This window comes from Teleopsis dalmanni, chromosome 1 (assembly GCF_002237135.1).
Source record: "Teleopsis dalmanni isolate 2A chromosome 1, ASM223713v2, whole genome shotgun sequence".
NCBI classification, from domain to species: Eukaryota; Metazoa; Arthropoda; class Insecta; order Diptera; family Diopsidae; genus Teleopsis; species Teleopsis dalmanni.
The window spans coordinates 111,657,397-111,681,149 of record NC_051846.1 but is presented as its reverse complement, the minus strand read 5'-3'; the positions used below and the strand labels follow the sequence as shown (position 1 = coordinate 111,681,149).

General features: G+C 30.0%; 1 protein-coding gene across 1 annotated transcript in view; it reads right to left on the bottom strand.

Moving 5' to 3' along the window:
* LOC119676457 (probable serine/threonine-protein kinase DDB_G0277165) overlaps positions 1-19,104 on the bottom strand; it is a gene marked incomplete at its 3' end in the record, with an annotated part of 96,678 nt that extends 77,574 nt beyond the window's left edge. The window contains 5 exon segments of the mRNA XM_038087700.1: positions 8,463-8,526; positions 8,593-8,709; positions 17,741-18,003; positions 18,063-18,190; positions 18,829-19,104. Coding sequence (XP_037943628.1) covers positions 8,463-8,526; positions 8,593-8,709; positions 17,741-18,003; positions 18,063-18,174 — 556 coding nt within the window. The 5' untranslated portion in view covers positions 18,175-18,190; positions 18,829-19,104.
* Positions 19,105-23,753: the final 4,649 nt, after the last annotated feature.

The following is a 23,753-nucleotide window of genomic DNA, read 5'->3' as shown; positions in this document are numbered from 1 at the left end:
GATATTGCGATGATAATAGCGGCTAATAATAATGACATATAATAACATATACTAGTATAAAAAGAACACAACAAGGTTGCCTTAATGTATATATGTATTAAGGAGGTGTTTAATACCGAACTGAAACTTATTATTATATACTAATAACAAAAAACAACCCAAAGCGGCGATGGGTAACGATGATTAATAATAAACTAATATTTCTTCATATTTCACATTTTGTCTCACTTTCTATGAAGGTTGGAGGGTATTTTTTGTGAATGCTCCCCTCTTGACAGACGAAACTTTCTTCACAACATCGTAACGTAGCAACAATTGTTGTTTCGCAACATCACTCGCTTGACACAAATACGTGACAATTTTTATCTTGTGTAGTTACAATAATGGTAGTCTTATAATATTGATTCCAGGCTATATTGGTAAATTCATTAATTCGTAAATTCTTCATTCTTCTAAGTTTATACACTTGACTCGTGTCCTCTGTAGTACTTTGCCCACAAACAAAACTCAACAACAAGAATAAAAAAAAAACTAAATATATAAATATTCACTATGCAACTATAATTTGGTGTTAAGCTCAATAAAGACAAATCTTTCATTTCTGTCATATCATTTGCTTAGTTAGTCTAGTTCTTTCTGTCTAATATTTCTATCACCTGTTATGTAATTGTTGAATATCTGCTATCATTGGTTCTGTAATCAATTATAAGTCGATTAGTTTGCCTGAATTTAATTTAATTTTATTTTTTATCAACAATCTCTCAGTCAGTCAGTTTGTCGGTCAATTCTATCAGTCAATTTTAATGGATGTGATGGTGATTCGTGAACGGCTTGAGGATTGTCTTCGCTCCATATAAGCCACTATGGTTTATTGACGTAGCCATTTACTTTTTTATACACTTTGCTTTTTTCCGATTTAAAGATTAAGAATTTAAGAGAATTCAAATTTTTTTGATTGTCACTTTTTCACACTACATAGCCCCCACTCTTAAGACGTCGCTTTCTTCATTTAGAAATACATTGCAGTTGGAAACTCTCTCATAAGAAGATAGTTTTGTCACGAACTGCTCCAGCCTGATGTAAGGGTTAATTTAGTTCTGTATTATACACAACTTGACCGCTTCAATAATACAATCAAGAAAAAATGTCTATTTGGCCAACAGAGAAGAAATTGTTTGGAACAGATCGGAGTCAAAATTCAACTGGTAGTTGTAATTACAATAACAGCGCCAGTAACGGTAACGGTAACTGCAATAGCATGGTTAGAAATGACGGTCATAATAAAAAATCACTTACAACAAAAGTATGCATATATTGTGGATAGACTATTCACCATTGAGTGGATTGCCGTTATAACCAGCTCAAATACCACACGAACAATAAAGTAGGACACTTAGCATCAGTATGCAGGCAAAATATAAGTTAAATATCGAATGAAGTTTGTAAAAAGAATACTAATAATTGCATTCAATAATTCAATTCTTAATTTATGTAATAATAATGCAACAGGCATTTATAGTTTATCCGTTGAGCTAAACGGAACGGTCGTGGATATAATTTACGATACTGAAGCACCTTTCACGCTCCTTCCGTTATCTCTATATAATAATGTGTGTTCAAGAAGAGAACTTACCATAAATCATGCAACATATCATACCTGAGTTATAGCGGGGAAAGAATTGCAATCATCAGTGAGAGTGAAGCAATAATAAATTTTCGAAACTAAAAAAGTTTAGAAGAAATAATTGTTACAAAAACAGGAAATTCACCCTCATTAGGTAGATCGTTTTTAAGAGCAATCAGTTTCCAGTTCACACAAACTAATTTTATTAACTAATTCTCAACAGAAATATACTTCCATTATAAAGTTAAGACTTAATTTAGTGAAGTTTTTGAACAATTTAGGCACGTATAAATTAGGAAAAATCTCTTTAGGAATTTGCAAAGAGGTAAAACTACTGTGCTGTAAACCAATATCGGCACAAAATTTGTAGTGACTACAAGGTCACATTCAAGCATCTTTTTGATTTTAAATACTCTTTGCCGAAGATAGACGAAATGTTTGCATCATTGTAAGGCGATCAACTCTTTATGAAATTAGTCCTATCAAATGCATACAACCAGCTAGATGGAGTTGGGCGATGAATAACAAGCGTTGTGCACAATTAGTACACACACAGTTCTGCTGAAGATCAAGAGATTACCTTTTGGGGTCAAACCTGCAGCAGCAATGTTTCCAAAAACGATGGAAACATTACTTATGAATATTCCAAATATTGTAGTGTTTTGCCCATGACCTACAACAATGCTTAAAGTGACAAGTCATTGTTGACAAAACAAATGTGACATAATTTTTTGAATGCACTTTTGTTGATCTGTCCGTTTGACTTTGATCATGTTGCAATTTTAAATGTACTTGGTTCATGCAGTTACAAAATTTACATTTGTAAAATGATGCGCGAGCATTTGTGTGGTCGTTGCACTAATAAACCCAAATTCTTTAGTGAAGGGTAATACAAATAATATAAGTATTTTAATATGAAACCTAATTGTCAAACATTTCCTATGTTTCTGATCAATACGCTTATTATGCAGATGTTAGAAAAGTAAAGAAGTATTTTATATATTATTAGGTGACCCCGCTAACTTCGTGCATATAACAGTCGATAAATGTTATATTAAATTTTAGGTAAACTAAATTTAGAAATTTATTAACGTAATAAAATGAATACAAAAAATTATGTTCCATACTTTATTAGGACATTAATATATAATCAATTATTTCAATGGTCTGTCAGCAAGAAGCTATGGGTTGCAGTCCGATTGATTCTCTTCAGTAAAGTACCTTGTGATATACAATATTTTTTGTTGTTTTATCAGGCGCAAGAACAAATAAAGCAGATGGTTTGCTTACAGGTGAACATGCCACTTACAATTAACCATGAGAAAAATATGCATTTTCTAGATTCAGACCACAAACACTCAAGAATTGGTCTTGTGATTTATTTATCATAATGGCGAATGCAAGCCGTATAGGAAATTAAATCCGTTTAAACTCAAATGGCATATCGGTTGGGATCATTGAAATCCTCGGAATAAGAACTTCGTCACTTTTGAATTTTCCCTTGAGTATCGTTGCGTGAATCACATTGCTCATCAGTTTTGTTATCACCAATCGCGTTCCATTGCATAGTTTTGGTTGGTTTAGATTTCAAAGTACAACGACTACCGAACCAACCTTTAGTTGTAAACTGTGCGGTGGTAAACCAGGCACATTCAAGGAGTTCAAAAATTTAGTTAAATAGTTAGTAGCTTTTTCTTCGTTTGTTACACAGTCAATAGATTTGAATGTATGCAGAGTACCAACGATTTGATTTTGAATTACAAAGTTTAAGTCATCCACATCTTTGTTCTAAGCCGCCAAAATTGCTGGCTCACTCAACCATTTGTTATTTTTATGATTATCAATGATGTTCAGAAATACTTCATTGATGAGTTCGATGAGTTTGATGAGACGAAATTGCAAAAACTTGAAGAAAATGCAATTAATCCTCTCGATTCTTTAACATGCACACGGCCATAACCGATTTTTAGCAATTGCTTGGAGAAATCTTCATATATTGATGACAGTATTAATTTATTATATTTGATATTTATTATGTTTGAAATTTGAAATATTTGAAATATTGATGACACACAAAAAGACAAAAAGAAAATCAGTATCACTTAAACTGTCAAACTGTAAACAGTTTCAAACAGAATTTATAAATTTATTATTTATGTTAAAAGTAGTGGATTTTTCTAATATTTTATAATATATTCTGCTATTCAGAGCGGATATTTTACTTACAGCTCAAATATTGATGACAGTATTTATTTATTATATTTGAAATATTTGAAATATTGATGACACACATAAATACAAAAAGAAAATTAGTATCACTCAAACTGTCAACAGTTTAAAACAGAATTTATAAATTTATTATTTATATTAAAAGTAGTAGATTTTTCTAATATTTTATAATATATTCTGCTATTCGAAGCGGAGACGAATCCAACAAATCAAAAATATTTAAAATCGGTCCATCCGTTTTTGAGTTATAAAAGGTCTAACTAACACGACTTTCTTTTATGTATATAGATACTATTAATGTTGAGGGAGTATCCCTTGTATTGATTGGATAAGAAATATGAAACAATGTTAGTACATAAGTTTTAAATGGTATAAATACCAAAATAATTTACTGAATAAATAAGACTATCGTCTCCAGATTTAAAGAACACACTTGTGTTCACACAAGTGAAAATCATTTTCAAAAAGTAAATAATAAAGATGTTAAAGACAAGAGGTCGCAACTATATGCACACTTGTCAGCAGCCTTGATGTTGTTTTTTTGGTTCACCCAACATATTGGCCATCAGACAATCGAAAAATACCGGACTTAGTCGATTTCACAGTCATTAATTGTATACAAATAACAGATTTTCAACCTAATATTGAATCTCCTTCTATTGTTCAGTGTCCCCTTACGTTGCGTTTGGATGATGTCAAGAAAACTATACAAACATTTGCAAATCCAAAAAAGGCACCTGGATACGATAAAATTACGGAAAAAATGATACAAAAATTGCCTGATTCAGCAATATGCTTTCTAACAGTGATATTTAACAGCATTCTAGCTTTTGGCTACTACCCGAAGCAATAGAAAGTTTCAGAAATAAAAATGATTCCAAAACCAGGAAAGGATCTAACTTTGGCCTCATCATATACTAGACCAATAAGTCTTTTGCTCCAAAATCTTTGAGAAAATGCTGCTGCTAATATAATAATTATTATATAATAACTCGAAACAATGTGATTATAATATAATAATTAAAAGACACACTAATCAAATCAGAAGTGTCGAATCTTCCCAATGAAATGCTGGTGTGAACGTGCAGAGAGCTGATGAGCAACAAACATCATCGAATGAGGATGGATGTGTGTCCATGTCTGATTCGTTTGGACCATCGGAACATGCAGTTTGCAGTCAAAAATTACTTTTAAGAGAAAGGGAACTTAGGCCAAGAGTGGATGGTAAGGTAATGAAATCACAACATAACTTATGTATATAGTTACATATTAGCATTGATGCTAATATTCCTCTACCAAATTGCCCCACTGTGCCGAACAACCAAATATGATGAAATCAAATTGGCTCAAACAGTAACAATAAATGTTACTGTAAATACTTAAGAAGATACTCGCATCTATACATCGCGTGATCATCTTCTTAAGAATTCATGACACACATACAGTCTAAAGATGAACTGTACTATTTTTGCTGATCATAGCACAATTCCATGCAAAGAGCTTGAGAGATGACGCTATGTAAATACCAGTTCTGTAAAAGCAGAACTTAAAGTTATTTTCCATACAAAAATTAAAGCTTCAACTTAATATAGTAAAGAGCTTGATTTTTACTTTGATGTCGGGGTAATTTCACAAATGAAATTGTGAATTAAAGAAGATTTTGAAATGAAAACTATAATATTTAAAATGAACTATAAAAATCGATATAAAAAAATTTATTTAAATAAAACTAATAAAATATATTAATAAGATTTTATAAAATTGAAATATAAATAAATTAAAAATGTAAGGTATCAAAATTATCATTGTGGTTTTCTTTCGAGTGCGTTATTTGGAAGCGTGAACTTACCACTAAAATCTCTGGCTACAAAGATGTATTAGTACCTTAATTTGGTGAAAAGAATGAAGCCATCTATAATATTTCTACATAATCATTTGAGTGAAATATTTTTAAAAATATGTTCATTTAAAGAAAAACGTGAATTTTAATTGCATTTGATTTGAAAATGAACTAGTGTAAAAAATGTACGCATATACCATACATTTATGTACCATATATATATATATTTATGTTTTTTATGTTTCTATAATTATGTATAAATCAGCTGTAGGAGGATCGTGTTAGGTATTGTAATGCAAGGCCAATCTAGCAACATATGTTATTGTATTATTTAACATTATCTTGCTATGTATGTAAAATAAAAGAAAATGTATATAAATGAATTGATTAATAAACTCACTCTCGATCTGACTACCGAATGAGCATTATATTACATTGATCATAACTCGTTTCAATTTATCTCAAACTACAATAACGACATCCCTAGCACTTTATATATGTTGAGGACATATTGTGGCTAGCCAAAAACCAATCAAAACCTAATGAAGACTCCATCAAAATATCTTTTTAAATGAGAAACGAAGATGATCTGTGAACCGATTTTTTAAACATAAGAAAAGCTTATAAGCTCCCAAACAGTTTTATAGATATTCAAGCAGCAACCGAAGTCGATCATACTCTGACTAAGATCAAGCTTCATATCGAATATGATTTAGTGATAACGTATTATAATATAGTAGTTATAATTTTTAAAGACAATACGTAATGAATATAAAAGACAACAATGCCTTCAATGACATGGAGACTATTTGGTTAATTTTATAAATTTTACTCGGTTTTTTCAGCACAAGCAAGAAAAAGCATGCAGATTCATATATAAGTTAATTAAATGAGGATGAAGACAAGAAGATACCTGATTTCATGAAGATGATTCGCACGTTGTTTATGCATTTGTAGAAATATGTTGCAACAATAAATACAACAACTATGTATTGTAAATTTGAATGAAACTTTTTTGCCACTAATAAAGTGTTTGACCGAATAGAAACTTTGATATAGAACTCCAAAATTTTAGTAAAATATATTCCTCAACTGTGGATTTCTGTTCGCAATGCTGCAAATGCTGATGACGAAATATCACTAATAACACACAAGAAAGATTTGGTACATGGTAGAACTACGGAAACGTAAGCTTCCGAAATACAACACTGAGAAAACAGCAAAGTAGTGCCAAGAGAGATCTATAAACATAAATTATCATAAATTACAAGTTATTACCGATATTCGAAACTAAAAAGAGCTAGCTATATTTAAAAGTTGAACATATACTAATTGGCTGAAAATAACCAAGGATGACTTATAGGTGGCGCCAAGCAAATGCACTCAGAATTCCATTACACTGATTCACACCACGCTGACTGCCTAAATAAAACGGTTATGGTAATTCTTTTACGAATCGGACGGATTTTGACAAAAAATTACCTCATCACCTCCGATTTGTCTGAAATTATTAATATTTTATGAGCTCCTTTCAAAAAATAAGAAGACTCGTATCTCGGGAAAAAATTATGAAATTTTTTTCTTAGGAGATATGGACCTATGTGGTTTTAACAATTCGTATTGTAGATACATTTTTAAACGGCCATATCTCAAACTCCATAAATGATAAAAACTTGAAATTTATTGCGTTTTCATAAGAATTAATTGAACTTTTAAGAAATAGTTTAAACAATTAAGGTTGTTTATAAGTACTGTATATCATCTCATCTAAGTATTTAATTTAAAAATGCATTTTTCCAAAACTATCCCAAGAACTTTCATTTTTCATATTTTATTTATATTTGAATTAAATTTTACTAGGAAATAAACATTTTCAGGATGCTATTACTTTTTGAAATTTTTGAAATTTTTTTTCTCTCGCAAAACGCAATAAGCATATGCGTACTATATTTCCGAAAAATGAATTCTCAAAGAACATACTATAAAAATTATTGTACATTAATTTTTGATTTCGATTTGTAATAAAATTCTACATAAAACACAAAAATTTCAGGTCTGTATTGTCCTCACAAGTGTTTTTTAAAAATTAATTTATCCTTCACCACACACCAAACATATACGCGCAATTTTTCAGTAAAAAAAAGGAAGTACATATTGGAAAAATTTTTATTATTCATTTTTGATTCAAATTAATCAATCATTTTTGCTTAAAAAATAAATATTTCCAGTGTGGCATTGTTTTGAGAAGTATTTCAAAAAATTAATTTACGAGTATCAGGGCCTCACACGTCACTCACGTGCACCATATTACAATTAAATCAATTTTCCACAAAAAATGATACAAAAATAATTTTCTTTATATTTTTTAATGTTTAAACTGTTTTTTTGGGTCGACAAATGACAATGAAAAAAACACAGATATGCCCGGAAAGTTCAAAAAAATTTATCGACAAAAAAGTTGAAAATCACTGCAATTTAAAAATAACCATATTTGATTATTTCCTACGTCTTACTATTTTAGGCATTGCTTAAAGCCAAACTTATAGATTGAGCTGAGTTTAGTTTACATTTTGTAATTTGTCTGCATAAAAACTTTTGAACTGGGTAAAAGCAAGAAGTAATGTAGCAAAACTCAAAATGCAATAAAATTCTCCAAGAAATATAGTCACAGAAATTTTAAGATCCATAAAAGTTGATGATACAAATATTTTTAGTTTTTGGGTTTGCTTTATTCATACTTAAAAAAATGTTATAAAATATTATAGTTACCGAATATTTCGCCTTGACTTGCGTATTCCGAAACAATGTATATCATTTCTTTTGTTTCCATAACCTGAAAATATTTAAATATATACATATATATACACTCCATTTTGAAAGTATACAACACTAATAATACCTGGTATAACTTTATTATGTGGGGATGATTCAAACGTTTCATTATTTCAACTTCTCGATAAACCTTCTGTAAGTTTGATTTATCTAATTGCGTCTTGTCAATAATTTTTATTGCAACCTATTATAAAATGCATATTAATAATTTATTACTTTCAGTGTATAGGGGAATGAGCAGCGCAAATTTTGTTTTAAATTAATATTTATTGTATCGTTACTTAGTAGTGATGACAATTACTAATAATAATACATTTACAGAAAAAATTCCTGGTTGAAACGCCTCGAAAAGTCCTTTGGTTTGAAGCGACTTAAGCGTCTGTGTGCAACATCGTAAAATAACGCCAGAGTAGTGCTTTTAAAGTGTTGACTCATACTGTTTATTGGCAACCTTCTGTATTTCTTGTTTGACAGTATGTATTTTAAGGTCGCGATGTAGATCAGCATTTCGCACATACGACGGAGTGTAAACTGCATTCCTAATCACAAAATGTCCTTTTAGTTATTTTTGAAAAACTAGTGGCAATAGAAAGTCGCCTAGACAACTTCGAACAGAAATGTTACTGTGCATCTGAATGAATACTCTTAAAATAATGGAATGGAACGCAAATGGTTTACTTTAACACAAAAACAAATTAGAATTCCTTTTACAGACAGAAAATATAGACATATGCCACATTTTACAAGAGAATCGTACATCAAATTTAAGAACTATAGTATCTATCATATTACTCATCCAAGCAATAATGCCAGAGGCGGAAGTGTTGTTATAATTAAATCCAACATTGAGCATTATCAAGAAAATAAACTCTCTTCTGAAGAGTTCCAGACAACAACCGTTGCAGTTACTTAGAGTGTTTTCAAACTCCTCATAACGTCCATTTATAGTTCACCGACACATAATATAAAATGTGAATAATACATAAATATACTGAATTCACACAAACATGAATCTATAATTGATTTTGATTTCAATGCAAAAAATGTTCAATGTTCAGACTAAATACCACAAAAGGAAAGGAATTGTTTGAAACACCTCAGGCCGCAGGTTTTGGTTTAGCCTCCACTGGCTTTTCAACGAACTGGTCAACTGATACAAACAAATTACTAGATGACATTGATTTTTTCATTGTAAGAAAAATTTAAAAAATACACATTGAAGTTAAAGCTGGATTCGACAATTTTGACCATTTACCAATATTATTTACATATAGATATAACATTAACGAACCGAGACAACGGACCGTTATTTTAAGGCTCAGATAAATGAAAATATTGACTTATCATGCAAAACATGAAACATTGATAACCTAAAGAGCGATACGCAGAGCTTTACGAGCTTGATTCAAAAACTTAGCGCATAAAGCTAAATAACAATCTAGATGAAGTTATTTTGCTGATAAAATACAAAGAAGTAACTGCAGAAATAAAAAAACTAAAGTTAAAAAAATCATCAGAACATAACCTCATAACTAGTGATGTGTTGAAAAGCTACCTCCAAAAGGAGAGGCAAAGCTTGCACAATTATTTAATGCAGGAATAAAACTAAATCATGTCCCAAATTATTGGAAAGTTGTCACCATTCTCCAGCCTCGTATAGATCAATCTCGCTTCTGTCAGCCATAGAAAAATTATTTGAAAAACTTGTTTGTAAAAGACTTGAAAAAATAGTTTGCAAAGGAATTCCATCCCAAATCATTAGTTTGGATTTCAAAACAAACACTCAAAGATCGTGCAAGACCACCGAATTATGCACGAAATCGAAAAGGCTTTAGAAAACAAGAAATTTTGTTCATTTATAAGATAAACACTATTCTGCCACAGCAATATTGTAAACTAATGGGTTCGTATATTGGCTTAGGTAGTTGAACTAAACCTCAGGAATGTATACTAGCCCCATTGTTGTACCTGCTGTGCACATATGATTTGCCAGTGAAGTCAAGGTGTATTTTATAGATGACATGGTCATAATAACTGCAGGTCCAAACAACAAGCTACAAGCCGCTCTTCAAGAAATTGAACAATAGACTAATAAATGGAAACTGACAGTAAATAGTTCAAAATCTAACCACGTAGGATTTACTGACAAAAGAGAAACTTAAATATCATTATTTCTAATGAAATAATGTAAAAAAAAAAATTCAGTTGCTAATTCTGCGAAATATTTGGGTATGAAACTAAATGGCAAACTGATATGGAAGATGAGATGAGATAAGATGAAGCTTAGCTAAATATTAGATCCAAAAAAATAGCTTAGCTTATTGGAAGAAGAATTAAAGTATCTCAGTGAAATTAACTTATGATATACAAACAAGTCTTCAAGCCTATATTTCTCTATGGCGTCCGAATTCGGAGTTGTGCAAAAAATCAATAATGCATCCCTAATGCAGTTAACACTCCATGGTATGTGCGAAATGCTGATCTACATCGCGACCTTAAAATACATACTATCAAACAAGAAATACAAAAGGTTGCTAATACACATTATGAGTCAACATTTTAACCGCACTATTTTGGCGTTATTTTACGATCCTGCGCATAGATGCTTAAGTCGTTTTAAACCAAATGACCTTTTGAGGTCAACCAGCAAGGGGATGACTAGCTCAGATCTATATGCCCACTTCAGATGAGTAACATTACTACATTAATTGTAATATTAAATTAAAAAAATTCTTGAAGTCACTATGACTAGTTGTTGTTAATTTGAACTTTACACTTTGTTTAAATGTAATAATAAAAAAATATTTCAGTAAGAAAAAGAAACAAAATCGACAGCTAATTTTACAAAAAAAGTGGTGTTCAGATGTTTATCTTTTAATCACTTTACCCAGTACCGTGTTACCGCACAACATCTGAATATCTCTAATACCAGTATATAATGACTTGATTGGCCCATAAATCGTTTAATGAAAACAAAAATTCTTCTGTAAATGTATTATTATTAGTTATTGTAATCACTACTAAGTAACAATACAATAAATACTAATTTAAAACAAAATGTTATTATTACATATATTAATATATATATATATACGTTTTTATACATTCTTGTCTTGAAATAAACCTACTGAAAAAAAGCAATGTCGCAATTGACTTCTTAATTATATATTAAATATATATACATATATGTTTGTTTTATATATTTGTATTCGTAAATTATTGATTGCCGATATTAAAAGCACTATTTTCAATAAAAAAATCTATACATTTTTGTGTTTCACTTGTTCGCGGCATTGTTATACTTTTATTTTTCTTTGCTCAATGTGATACGGCTGCAAAAACAGCTGATTCATTTTAATGATGCAATTCTGCAACAGAGGTGTACTCGCAGTCTTGCAGTTTTTGTATAGCATTCTTGCATTTCGTGCTCCTTGCAATGAGTTTACAAGAGAAAGTGAATACCCCTATTTATTTTGAAAAATGGAAGCGTGTTTTTGCATATGGGTCACTCTTTTACAACACGGACACCTTTTTGACCTCATGAAATCCGATTTGGCTGAAATTATGAGCTCCTTTCATAAACTAAGAAGACCCATATCTCGGGAAAAAATTTTGTGATTTTTTTCCTAGGAGATATGGACCCATGGGGTTTTGAGAATTGGCATAGTAGACACATTTTCAAATGGCTATATCTCAAGTTCTATAAAAGGTAGAAACTTGAAATTTACAGCGTTTCAAACATAATTGATTGAACTTTTATAAAATTGTTTAAACAATTAAAATTGTTTATATTTAAGTACTAATATTAACTATTAAATTTCAAAAAAAAATTTTTCTCAAAATATATCCCCAGAGATTTCATTTTTTATATATTATTTAGATTCAGTTTTAAATTTTACTACGAAATAAAAATTTTCAAGATACCAATTTTTAAAATTTTTTAATATTTTTTTTTCTCCCGCAAAACACATCAAGCACATGCGTACTACATTTTTTTCTTATATAGATGAATTAAAAAGTTAATTAGTTTCATACTAGCCGATCTACCTAGAAAACACCTACTTTTTTCGGTGAAGTGTTATTTTGCTACTGTTGGAAAAATACTCTGAACAGGTAAGAAATGTTATACGAAAAAAACTGTAAGGAGCTAAAAACAAAATATTTTTTTTTATGGTTTTTACATTGATTTTATTAATTCTCATTTCATTATTACTACATAATCTGTAATGTCTGAAGAAGAAAATATTTTTGCCAATAATACTTTTTTGGAATTTGGAATAAAGCAGTGATATTTTAATGTGCCTTTAACTGATGTAGCTGCTTCAAAGCGGTGTTTAATCTTATTTTCTTCTACTTCATAGTCTTTTAACGTTGAGAAATGGCACACAATATTTGGTAAACATTCCTTAGTCCAGTTAAATAATTTCTTTGGTGTTTGGATTGGATTATTTATTCGTTGAAGGCTAGCTCTTGCAGCATTCCTCTTTAAGGTACCAGCTAAGCCGTCGCATGGTCCTTTGCCGTGTGACGTTGGAAAAAAGTCCCATTCTGCTTCCAAACTAAAGTCCATTTTGTGAAGAGGTAAATTAATAAAATTTTTTTTATTTTTATATTGTGAACCCGATCCATCGGAAAACTAAATAATTTTTTTAATATCCGTACTAATTTTTTTAATGAATTTGATAGCGTATTTCTGAAACAAATGTACAGCAGTCGTGTTGTGATGTAAACAGTCAGATATGCAAACAAAATTTTTTATTTGTAGTTTTTTATTTTCAAGACGGAGGTATATTGCAAAAATACGAATTGTTGCTTGATTATTATTCCAGTGAATACCTTGAGCAGAGTTTTGAACAACAAAAGCATAATTTTCGGAAAAATCACGCAAAACTATGCATTCAGTTTTTGCTAAGTTGTTTTTCTTATCAAACCATCTGTTAAGGATTGCAAATATTGGTCTATTTGGGATGTCAACGTTTTTAAAGTGCTTCTCTCTTCACGAACCCTTTGTTTGTATGTAACGGTGTCAATCATGTTGTCATCAAATATCTCCAGAAGTTGTTCATTGATATTTTCAGTTCCAGGACATTTGGCGCAGGTTCCTAGAAAACATTCTGTGTGTGAAGTATAGCAAATCATGCGCTGTAGGCAATCTTTATAGTTATTTATCGGCTTTCTACTACATGCAGTCAGTGCTTTTATATTCACTCCATATACCATTAATCGTACGTTTTCGTGTATGGAGCACACACAAACTGAATGTGTGCCACTTGCTCCTGCAAGAACGCTATGTTGTGGTCGTAAAGATGGAAATTTTGAAAAACTACATTACAGGTCTGGATGGTTGAGTTTGAAAAGAGTATGCAACTCCTTCAAATTGATTAGAATGGACCGTTTTTGCATTTGTGTTCTTTTTCCGTCAATTTGTACGGATACGCAGATTTTTTTCCCAGGCATTACTTGACTGTTTTCTTCACATTCGTAAAAAATTAAAATTCTATTGGGTACATGTTTTCCTAGCGATGGCTTTTTAGATTTGATTCTTCTAAGATTCATTTCTCTGAAATAAGTTTTTTAACAACAGTAGTCATACATTTTGTAGCATTTGAGAAGTAAGTCGTGACCCTTTCGGATAGACCAATTATGCATCACACCCACTATTTTTATTTTCATAGTTCTATCTGCTGTGCCATTAAACTTTTTCTGCAGATTTTTTAAAATTAATGCGAGTCATCTTCTTTATCGCTATTCTTAGAGTTATCCGCAGGAATATTAAAAATTTTAAATTTGTGATTTATTTATTCAATAAAAATACTTCTGAGAATACTAACGTCCTTAAAAGTTTCATTTTTATGTAGAATTTAATGGTAAACTCAATTCAGAAATAAAAAGTTAAAGTTTTTGTATCGTTTTCCTTCGAAAATTGATTTTATGGTACTATGGTGCGTATGAGTAACGTGAAGGACACCTGATTAATTAATTTTTTTTAATTACTTCTAAAATGAATATCACAGTGGAAATATTAGCGATTGCTTTAATACTGATGAGTGAACAAATTTTGCTTTGTTTGCTGGAGGCGTATTTAAAAAATTGTTGCAAAACTTGGTGTGTAATGGCGAGAGAAGACTTTGTGCGTTGTCAACGCGCGTTGCTGTCTAAGGGCCACTTAACCAGCAATTAAATATCAAAATAGACTTATTAATATTATGCATAGTAAAAAACACAAGTTTAAGTTAATTAGTAGAGTATGATATTTATTAGAGAGATTACTCTCATTTCATTTCATTTCATTACCTAACGACAAACATTTATATTGCATTGTTTCATTATTATATTGTTCTGGGACCCAGCGTGTGGTTCACCACAACTGTTACTAAGGCGCCGGCAAAAATTACGAAAATTATATTTGGACTTTTGTGGACACAAGTTATAACAAATATATTAGTTTTTATTTTTATTTATTTTAACTTGCATTTAATTAAAAAAAGCATTTTTTTGGATCTTATCTTGCCACTTATAGATGCAAATACTCAGTTTTGTTTTTGTTGAGCAAATTTTGGAATCTCAGTATCTCTATGTCCCTTTTCAAAGTCGATTGGTCAATATATATATTTCGGATCTGGTTTGCGACGTACAGCAAACAGAACATCAAAATATTTATTTACAAGAGTGCCTATTAAGCGTAGGCCGGTTGCTAACTTGATAAAAAAAGATGTTTTCCATTATAATAATAATCATCAGTTAAAAGTAAATTAAATATCATTAATTAAATACCAATATCAGTTGGTATAAATTAAATAGAGTTTATTTATAGTTTCAATAAAAGTTCTTCTCGTTCTTAGTAAACATTCGCTCAAACCCATAACCCATAATTGGCAGATAAATGCAGAAAATAATAACAATATGCTTTTTATCAATTAACCTAGCATAAAGGGTATATTAGATAAACTAAACAATCAGATATAAGTTTTATCCGTTTATAATAAAAATTATCAAATATCTTATATTCATTTAAATGAACATAAATGAATGTACAAAATGCATATTGCTTCAAATATGGATATAGCTGTCAATTTAGATACACGTTTTTCTAGTTTCGAATGTAAATATATAAGTTCTAATTTGGAACTTAAGCACAATTTAAAAATTGCAGTCAATGTAATAAAAATGGTGTTGATCGAATTAGATTTAGATATAGCTCGATATAAACCATCGATTTAGGAACATGTGTTTCTTAGGAAAACTTTTTTATTTTTCATTTTCTTCAGTTTTAATTTAGAATCTAGGTGTATGCTATGGAAAAGGTTATTTTTCATTGTAAAAATTATATCTATGGTTTAGCAAAAGAGTGTTACAAGAAATCATAACGTAACATTGATCTCACTAATTGATGTGCAAAGCCCAGCTAGGCATCAAGTCAGGCTAAAAAAAACAAAGTATAAATATATAGTAGGCGGCTACATTGTGGGATCATATAATATAGGGTCATACTAAAGATATATGCGGCGACTCAAAACTAAATAAATTCTACAAACTGAAGATAACATTGAGCCATACTATGTTACATGTAAGTCCATACAGATAAACAGTCTGATTTGATTAACTTCTTTGCACTTCGAAAGGTTTCTAAGCCTTATACTTTTATTCAAAACGGTGCAAATTTGACTTTTAAATGTTCTTCTGTATATTAAGATTGGAAGTAGTTCTTTGGAATTCTTAAAAGTAAAGGTCACAATTTTAACAAAATCTGTCAAGAATAAAAACCGCTTCTTTGCAAAGTACAGCGGAGACAAAAATAAACGTAAAGTGGTAAGCGTAAAAATAATTTTGCACATGATTTGCTTTTCTTGTCAAGACTGACCTTATTTATTCCATTATTAGTATCATAGACTTAAATAAATGCAATGATACAAAAAACTACTCAAAACTACAGACTAAATTAAAACTATGATGTCTACAAAGCCTAAAAAGTGCAGAAAGTACGGACTATTCACTTTGGGGATGCACAAAAAAGTTTTAGAAGACCAGCAGTTAAAAAAATTCAAAATTCAGATTGAATATTCCTCTACCAGAATTGTACATCTATAATCCAGTAGAATAGAAAGACTTACAAAAATTATAAGTTAATCGTTTCGATTTATTGGCAGACTGCTGACCAATTTTATCAGAAATGTTCGAAAACTCCACAAGGATGCGTCTTTAGGATATCATACTTAATGCACCAACCTTTGTTGGTGAGGCGGCACTGCTTTTTAAGAAGCACATAACAAATTTAATGTTTTGACTAAAAAATGAATGGCGTTTAAAATTCGACAATATTTTACGTCTTAAAATTGTATGTTGTATTTTCATCAAAATTTCAAAAATCGACTCGGAAACTAAACTGTTCTTAATTGAACAGCAATTCCCAAGAATAACTGTAAATAACTATTTGCCTCGCTTTCATAAGCCTATAAATAGGCATATAGACCTCATATAGTAATATTAATCTGTTTATGTGTCGTACACCTATACATATGAATGTACATTAAGACTGAAAAGTTTTCGGAAATTCTCATTTAAAATTCGCGCGCTGTATATTTTTCGATATTTTAAGTTTATGTAGTTTGGCAGCACTGTCCTTAATTACTATGCCAAAAATGAGCGCGATCTGTCAGACAGTTCGTTTACGGCAGCTGTTGAAACCAGTTCAACTCAGTAGTGCGTTGCGAAATGTCTTCGACGGTCCTACGACCGTCCTGAAAGGCTTTGTACCACTCATAAACTTGAGTTTTCGATAAAACTGATTCCCCATAAGCCTTTTGTAGCATTCGCAACGATTCTGCACACAAAATTTCGTTCGAAACACAAAATTTGATGCAAACTCTTTGTTCAATATTTTTTTCCATTGTTTTTTTCGCAACGCACTACTGAGGTGAACTGGTTTCAACAGCTGCCGTAAACGAACTGTCTGACAGATCGCGCTCATTTTTGGCATAGTAATTGTGGTTAGTGCTGCCAAACTACATAAACTTAAAATATCGAAAAATATACAGCGCGCGAATTTTAAATGAGAATTTCCGAAAACTTTTCGGTCTTAATGTATATGTCACTAGACCCAACATGAATAAAGTGCGAAACAAAAAAAATGTTTTGAGTACGAAATCAGATTACAGATTTTAGGAATATAAATGCATTAAGTCCGCTATTATATTTTATTGAATTAAACATATTACCTCATTTTTAGTAATTCGGTGTCTTGCCAACTTTACGACAGCAAAATTTCCTTTTCCAATTGTTTTTTCAATATCATAAAATCCAACACGAATTGGTTCCTTACGTAGCTTTAAGTATTTAGAACGAGCATCAGGCAACTCTTGTGGTAAGGCAGTTTCTAGAGATTCATTATTTTCGACGTTGTAAATATTGTCTGGCATATCTGCCGGAGATTTTTTTACTGATGTTGTCGGAAAACCACACTTGTTTTCGCTAATGGTGTCTAAAATAAATAGAATTATAGTGATCAATATTATTATAGATTCTAATGCAATCTATTACCAGAGTTTGCAACAACGAGAATTTGATCTTCATCTTTTTCCATTTGGCTTGAACTTCTGTTTTCTGCAGCTATAAACTCAATTCTTTTACTTTCCTTATCGTTCCCACTCATTTTTTTAAAATTAACACTATTCTATTCAAAATTCAAAAGGATTAAAAATTTGTATATATGTATTCCTAACCTTCTCGCAAATAAAGCAATAATTTAACTTTATGTGTATAATTAACAATATTAATATTAAAATTTTAGTATAGGAAATTTTACGTTAATATTCATTTTTGAAAATTTCCTTTACGGAAAACATTTTAACACTCCGGTTAGCTCACATTTCTTCACCTTCAGGTGCATTAAATATTACTTTGCATGAAGCCGGATTATGTTCAAAATACTTGGAAAAATTGTATGTATTGAAGAATTTTATCATGTAAGCAGTATATTTTTTCACAATTTAGATATACATATATATATATGTAGGTGAAATAATTAAAAAATATATAACGGTTAATTATAAATATATATATTTATTATAGATATAATCATATATAACTATTAACATTTACGAAATTTAAGATATTCTTGTTATTTATAATCTGAGCTACTACAGACCCTTTCCAGTACCTCTTTTTGTTTTGCCAACTTTTCACATTCTACTTTTTCGATTTTAAAATTTTTTACTGACTGTTCGTCAAGTGAATAAAATTCCTAGAGTTTAATTATTGCCTTTTGCACTTTATCTATCAACATTAATATAATAATATTTCATACACGCATTTAATATTAAACTTCTTCAATCATAAATCATTATCGCCAAGGAACCTTTGGCCGCAGACGAGGTCTTCAAATTCAATTAAACGAGAAAACACCATATCAAAAAACTGTTAAATTATGTCAAACAAAACTCATTTTTAAGGAATACATATAGCTATTCATTATTTTTTATAACTAAATTATTTTTTTGTAAACTTTTCCAATTTACAAAATATTAAATTTTCTAATTTAACATAATAAGTATGCACTACGAAAACAATAAAGGGTCAATGTGCTATGAAAAATACTCATGCGCATTATGTCATAAGTTTATTAAACTACTGTTTTAGTATGTTATACAGGGTGTTATCTGGAAACATCTAGTAAATTTTCTATGTTATGTTCCAAAAAACAAAATAAACCTACCAATCTTTCCTGAAATACATGATGTAAAAAAGGTCCATTTTAAAAGGAAAGGTCCCTAAAGCAAGCTACGTATAGCTCTGTTTTCCAAAACTTTTTTGCAATAAATTCCCAAATAAGGATCTATACACAAAATAGAATAACATAAAATCGCAATAATAAAATAACAATTAAATAAAAAACTATATAACAATTATAAAACCATACTTAATTAATTCAATTATTCTATAGTAAACACTTTACTCTATTTAGATTGGTTATGTTATTTTCTGGTACCTCAGTGGGAAATATTTTAAAATTAAGTTGAAATGGCGATTAAAAGTGGGAAGCAATTTTTTAATAATTTGTTGTTATTAAAAGATATGTCGATTATATATAATTTTGAAATAAAAAATTCTTGAAAGTTGTCATATATCTGACAACTAAGCCCTTCTCTTTTGTAATCATATTGCAAAAGAACAAACAAAATAAGCACTACTTTCGTGGGCAACTCTGGACAAATTGGATATTTTGTTCGGCTTTTATATGCAAAACATGTAATAATATTTAATGTTGTAATTTCGAAAATGAATAATAATTCTTTGCTATTATGGATGGGAATATTTTTTTTTACATGATTGTGAACACAAAACAATTTTTCGTGTCTTTTAACAGTAAAATAATATATATAAAACATAACGTATTTGTTACGTTCAATGACGACACGAAATACGAATAATTAACGAAATCATTCGTTGACTGTTAACTGAACATTTCGTATATACTTCCAAAAATCGTTTACAATAGACGAATTTTTAGTGTTGGCAACCATGTGATTTGAGCTGGTTATTAGTTAAGCGGTTTCAAAAAGGATGGAATAAATAAGCCAGCAGTGTTATTTCTTATGTTATTTTTAAAATAAGCAGTTGTTCTTTTGTGATATGCTTACAAAAGAAAATGCCTATTGTAAAAACGATAAATTTTGAAGGATATTATTGGCATTCCTTCTTTTAATATAGATTTTTACTTCCAAAATAAAAAGGTGCTTTAGTTGAGAACTTGATGCGCTTCTTATGAGTGCATTTCTTGTTCTGATTTTTATTTGAATCTTTACTTTCGACTTAACCTAGGTACATAACGACGCAGCGTATGTACTTTCTTATTTACTAAATATTTTAACAATTATATATGTATTTTAGTATTATTTATATTAATATGTATTTTTATTTATGTACAAAACGACGCAGCGTAAGTACTTTAATATTTAATAATTTATTGCTAAGTAAGCGTCTTCGATTCCACTTGTATCGAGTACGCTTACTGTTGATGTTGTTTTATATGTGGTCAATGCCTGGCAAGAATATGGTTAACTCGAAGGCAAAGTGCCGCCGATATGTGTGGTATCAAATTCCTTGTGTGGAATTATGCATTTGTTTGTAAACAACGCAATGCGCTTGGAAACAATTAGTGTATTTTTATACACACTGCGCATTTAAATATAGAACCACTTATTATTATATTAATTGTATGCATTGCCAATGTAACTAACGCATATACATTACACTATAGACTGATAAAAATGACAAATTTACATATATTTCAAACAATTTCTCAAAAAATTCTAGAAAACTAAATATTATATTATATATTATAGCAAACTAAATATTAAATACAAATTATAAAATTTGTTCATATACATAAAAATAGTTAAAAACTAAATTCCAAAAAAAAAATCAAAAAAACGAACGTAAGAAGTATGTGGCGCAGGAGTAAGTCACAATTTTTGGACTAAGTGCATTTTATCATTAAAAAAGTTAGTTTAATTTAAAGGCCATGTTACGTAGAGTACCTCGGACAGGGTATGAGTAAAATTATTGTTGTTTTGAATCCAAATCATAAAATTGATATTCAGAGAAAAAGCAATCACCCCTATTCTGAATCGCATGGGAGTGGGAGTTTATTCCCTATTCCCAATTTTTCTATTCTGAATAATATGGGAATGGGAGTTTTGTTCCCTGTTCTCAATTTTGCTATTCTGAATCGCTGGAGAATGGGAGTTTTGTTTCCCAATTTTGCACAAATTCTTTTGCAAGCAAATTGTTTGGGAGACAAGTTAAAAAAGTATTAAAAATAGTTTAGTTAGTTTAGAAAAGAGTTAAATTTAACATGTAAGTTTCTGCGATTGATCCTCTGTTGCAAAATTTCTTGCTCCTGTTCTTGAGCCAAATCCTCCGCTAAAACTCGAAATGCAATTGAATGCATTTTTGAAAACTTTTTTAAAATATTTTTTTAAATAATCATTAACAACTGCACAATCCTTGTTTATTTTGCTCATGCACAATTCTTTTTATATATTTATTTTACTCATTAAAATAAAAGTTTTTTATTATTTATTATTTACTCATAAAATAATTTATATTTATTTCCGATAATTTGTGCAGCAAACAAATAATGCGATTTACATTTAAATCAACATATGATACGCAATTCTTTTCTTTGTTTTGCTCATTTTCGCACTTTTCGTCATTAAAAATTAGCATGGTTGCCAAAATTTAAGAAAACAAATTTGAAACTGTTGTTGTTCCCAAAACTGCTGTCTCCCAAGCAATTCAGAATAAGGGAGTTGTGTGTTTGGGAACAGCATGAGAATATATATTACAGCCTGTATATATATTTAAAAAAGTTATTTTTTTGCGAAAAAAATGTATGTTAACTAACACCGTTCCAATAACATATTGAGGTGAAAAGCTGTACAATGTTAAAAATTCACCACCACTGTAAAATTTAATAAAGAACTCTGTTAAAGGCATTTGTTGGCTGTTATATTCTGTGTTAGGGGATACTACTAATATTTAATTAATTCTACATTTTACGAAATGGTACAATGTTGCACGATATACATATATACATATAAAAAGTATATACATATAAAACTATACAATATATTAATTTAAAAAGACAGCATTTGCATTAAAAAGTATTTTCAATTTGTGCTGAGTGTTTTCGTAATAAAAACTATACTTAATGTTATATTGCAGCTGTGGGTACACGTCATGAGATCCCGACCTTTCATTCGCAAGACAGGGCTCGTATTTACTTAGATTGTCTAAAGTTATATATTGTGTAACAATTTAAAATCCATACTTTGTATACTGGTTATTGAAAGACCCAATTCTAAACACATATGTTCACAAACTTTGGCCCAATATATGTTTATGTCAGTCTTAAATTCAGCTAGTATTTGAGGAATTTTTGTGAGTGGAAGATTAAAAATTTTTTTTACATAAGCGAAATGTGTTTGCAGCACTGGGTCTACAAACTGCGTCACAAACCCGTTTCTAAGTAGAGTATACAGTTTGGGGTACTAGTCGATAGAAATAAAATCGTAGAGTACGATTGAACGTGCTTCTGTATAGTAACTTCTTAGTTTATTTGCGGAACTTAATTTAGGATAACACAAGTACTTTACCCACGTGGAGTTTATTGCGCTTTTACCTAATGAAAGCTTTGTAGTCAAATGTTTGTTGAAAGAGATGTTATACGTAATTAATATCCCAAGGTATTTATATTTATTGACTATATCTACCTGCGTATTGCTTAATCTAGGACCTTTTCTAAAAATCATAATCTTAGATTTATCTAGATTTGCGATAAGACCCCATTTCAAACAATAGCTAAACTTATCTTCTATCATATTTTGCAATACTTTAAGTGAGTCCGCAAGCAGAACCACATCATCCGCATATAAAATAACTTTATATAAGTTGTATTGATAGGTAATCAACCCGTTAATGCATTACTCATTAAGTTCATTTAACTATATAAGGAAAAACAAAAGTGGACTGACCATGCATCCTTATTATACATCTTAAGTAACTTTAAAGGAAGAAGACATAAAATTATCATCCTCTACACGACTGGTGGCGTTGGAGTATAATTTCATTGATGTACTCAAAAGCTTGTGAGACAAACCTAATGTAGCTAATTTGAAACATTTGTAACTAAAATGTAAGTCTATTATAGATGACAAATTGAAAATGTTATTGAAAGTTGAGTAGGATTTGCGAAATCTGGCTTGGTATTCGTTTAAGATATTATTGAACTCAACGCAACTATTAATACGCGAAAGTCAAATGATAATGATAGTCCACGATAGTTTGTACAAACTTTGTAACTATATTAGGATCTCCTTTTTTAAACATTGGATGAATTGCCAATCTTGAAAATGAAAACGATATGACATTGTAAAGAAATATAAAATTATATGATATAAATAACTCGAAAAAACAGAAGAAGCATTTTTGTAAAATTCATAGGGAATGCGTTCGTTATCTGGTGCTTTAGTACATTTGGTGTTTGAAAGCACAAACTGAAGTTTACAAAGTTTAAAAGGAGAGTCGAGGAAGGAATTTACAAAAACAAAAGACACAAAGAGGTAGCTGGAAGGTTGCTACCTCTTAAGTAGTAATATATAGTGAGTACGAAAGTCTTCATATTGTAGAGAAGTAGCTACTTCAAAGGTGTTGTTTTGCAAAGTTTTC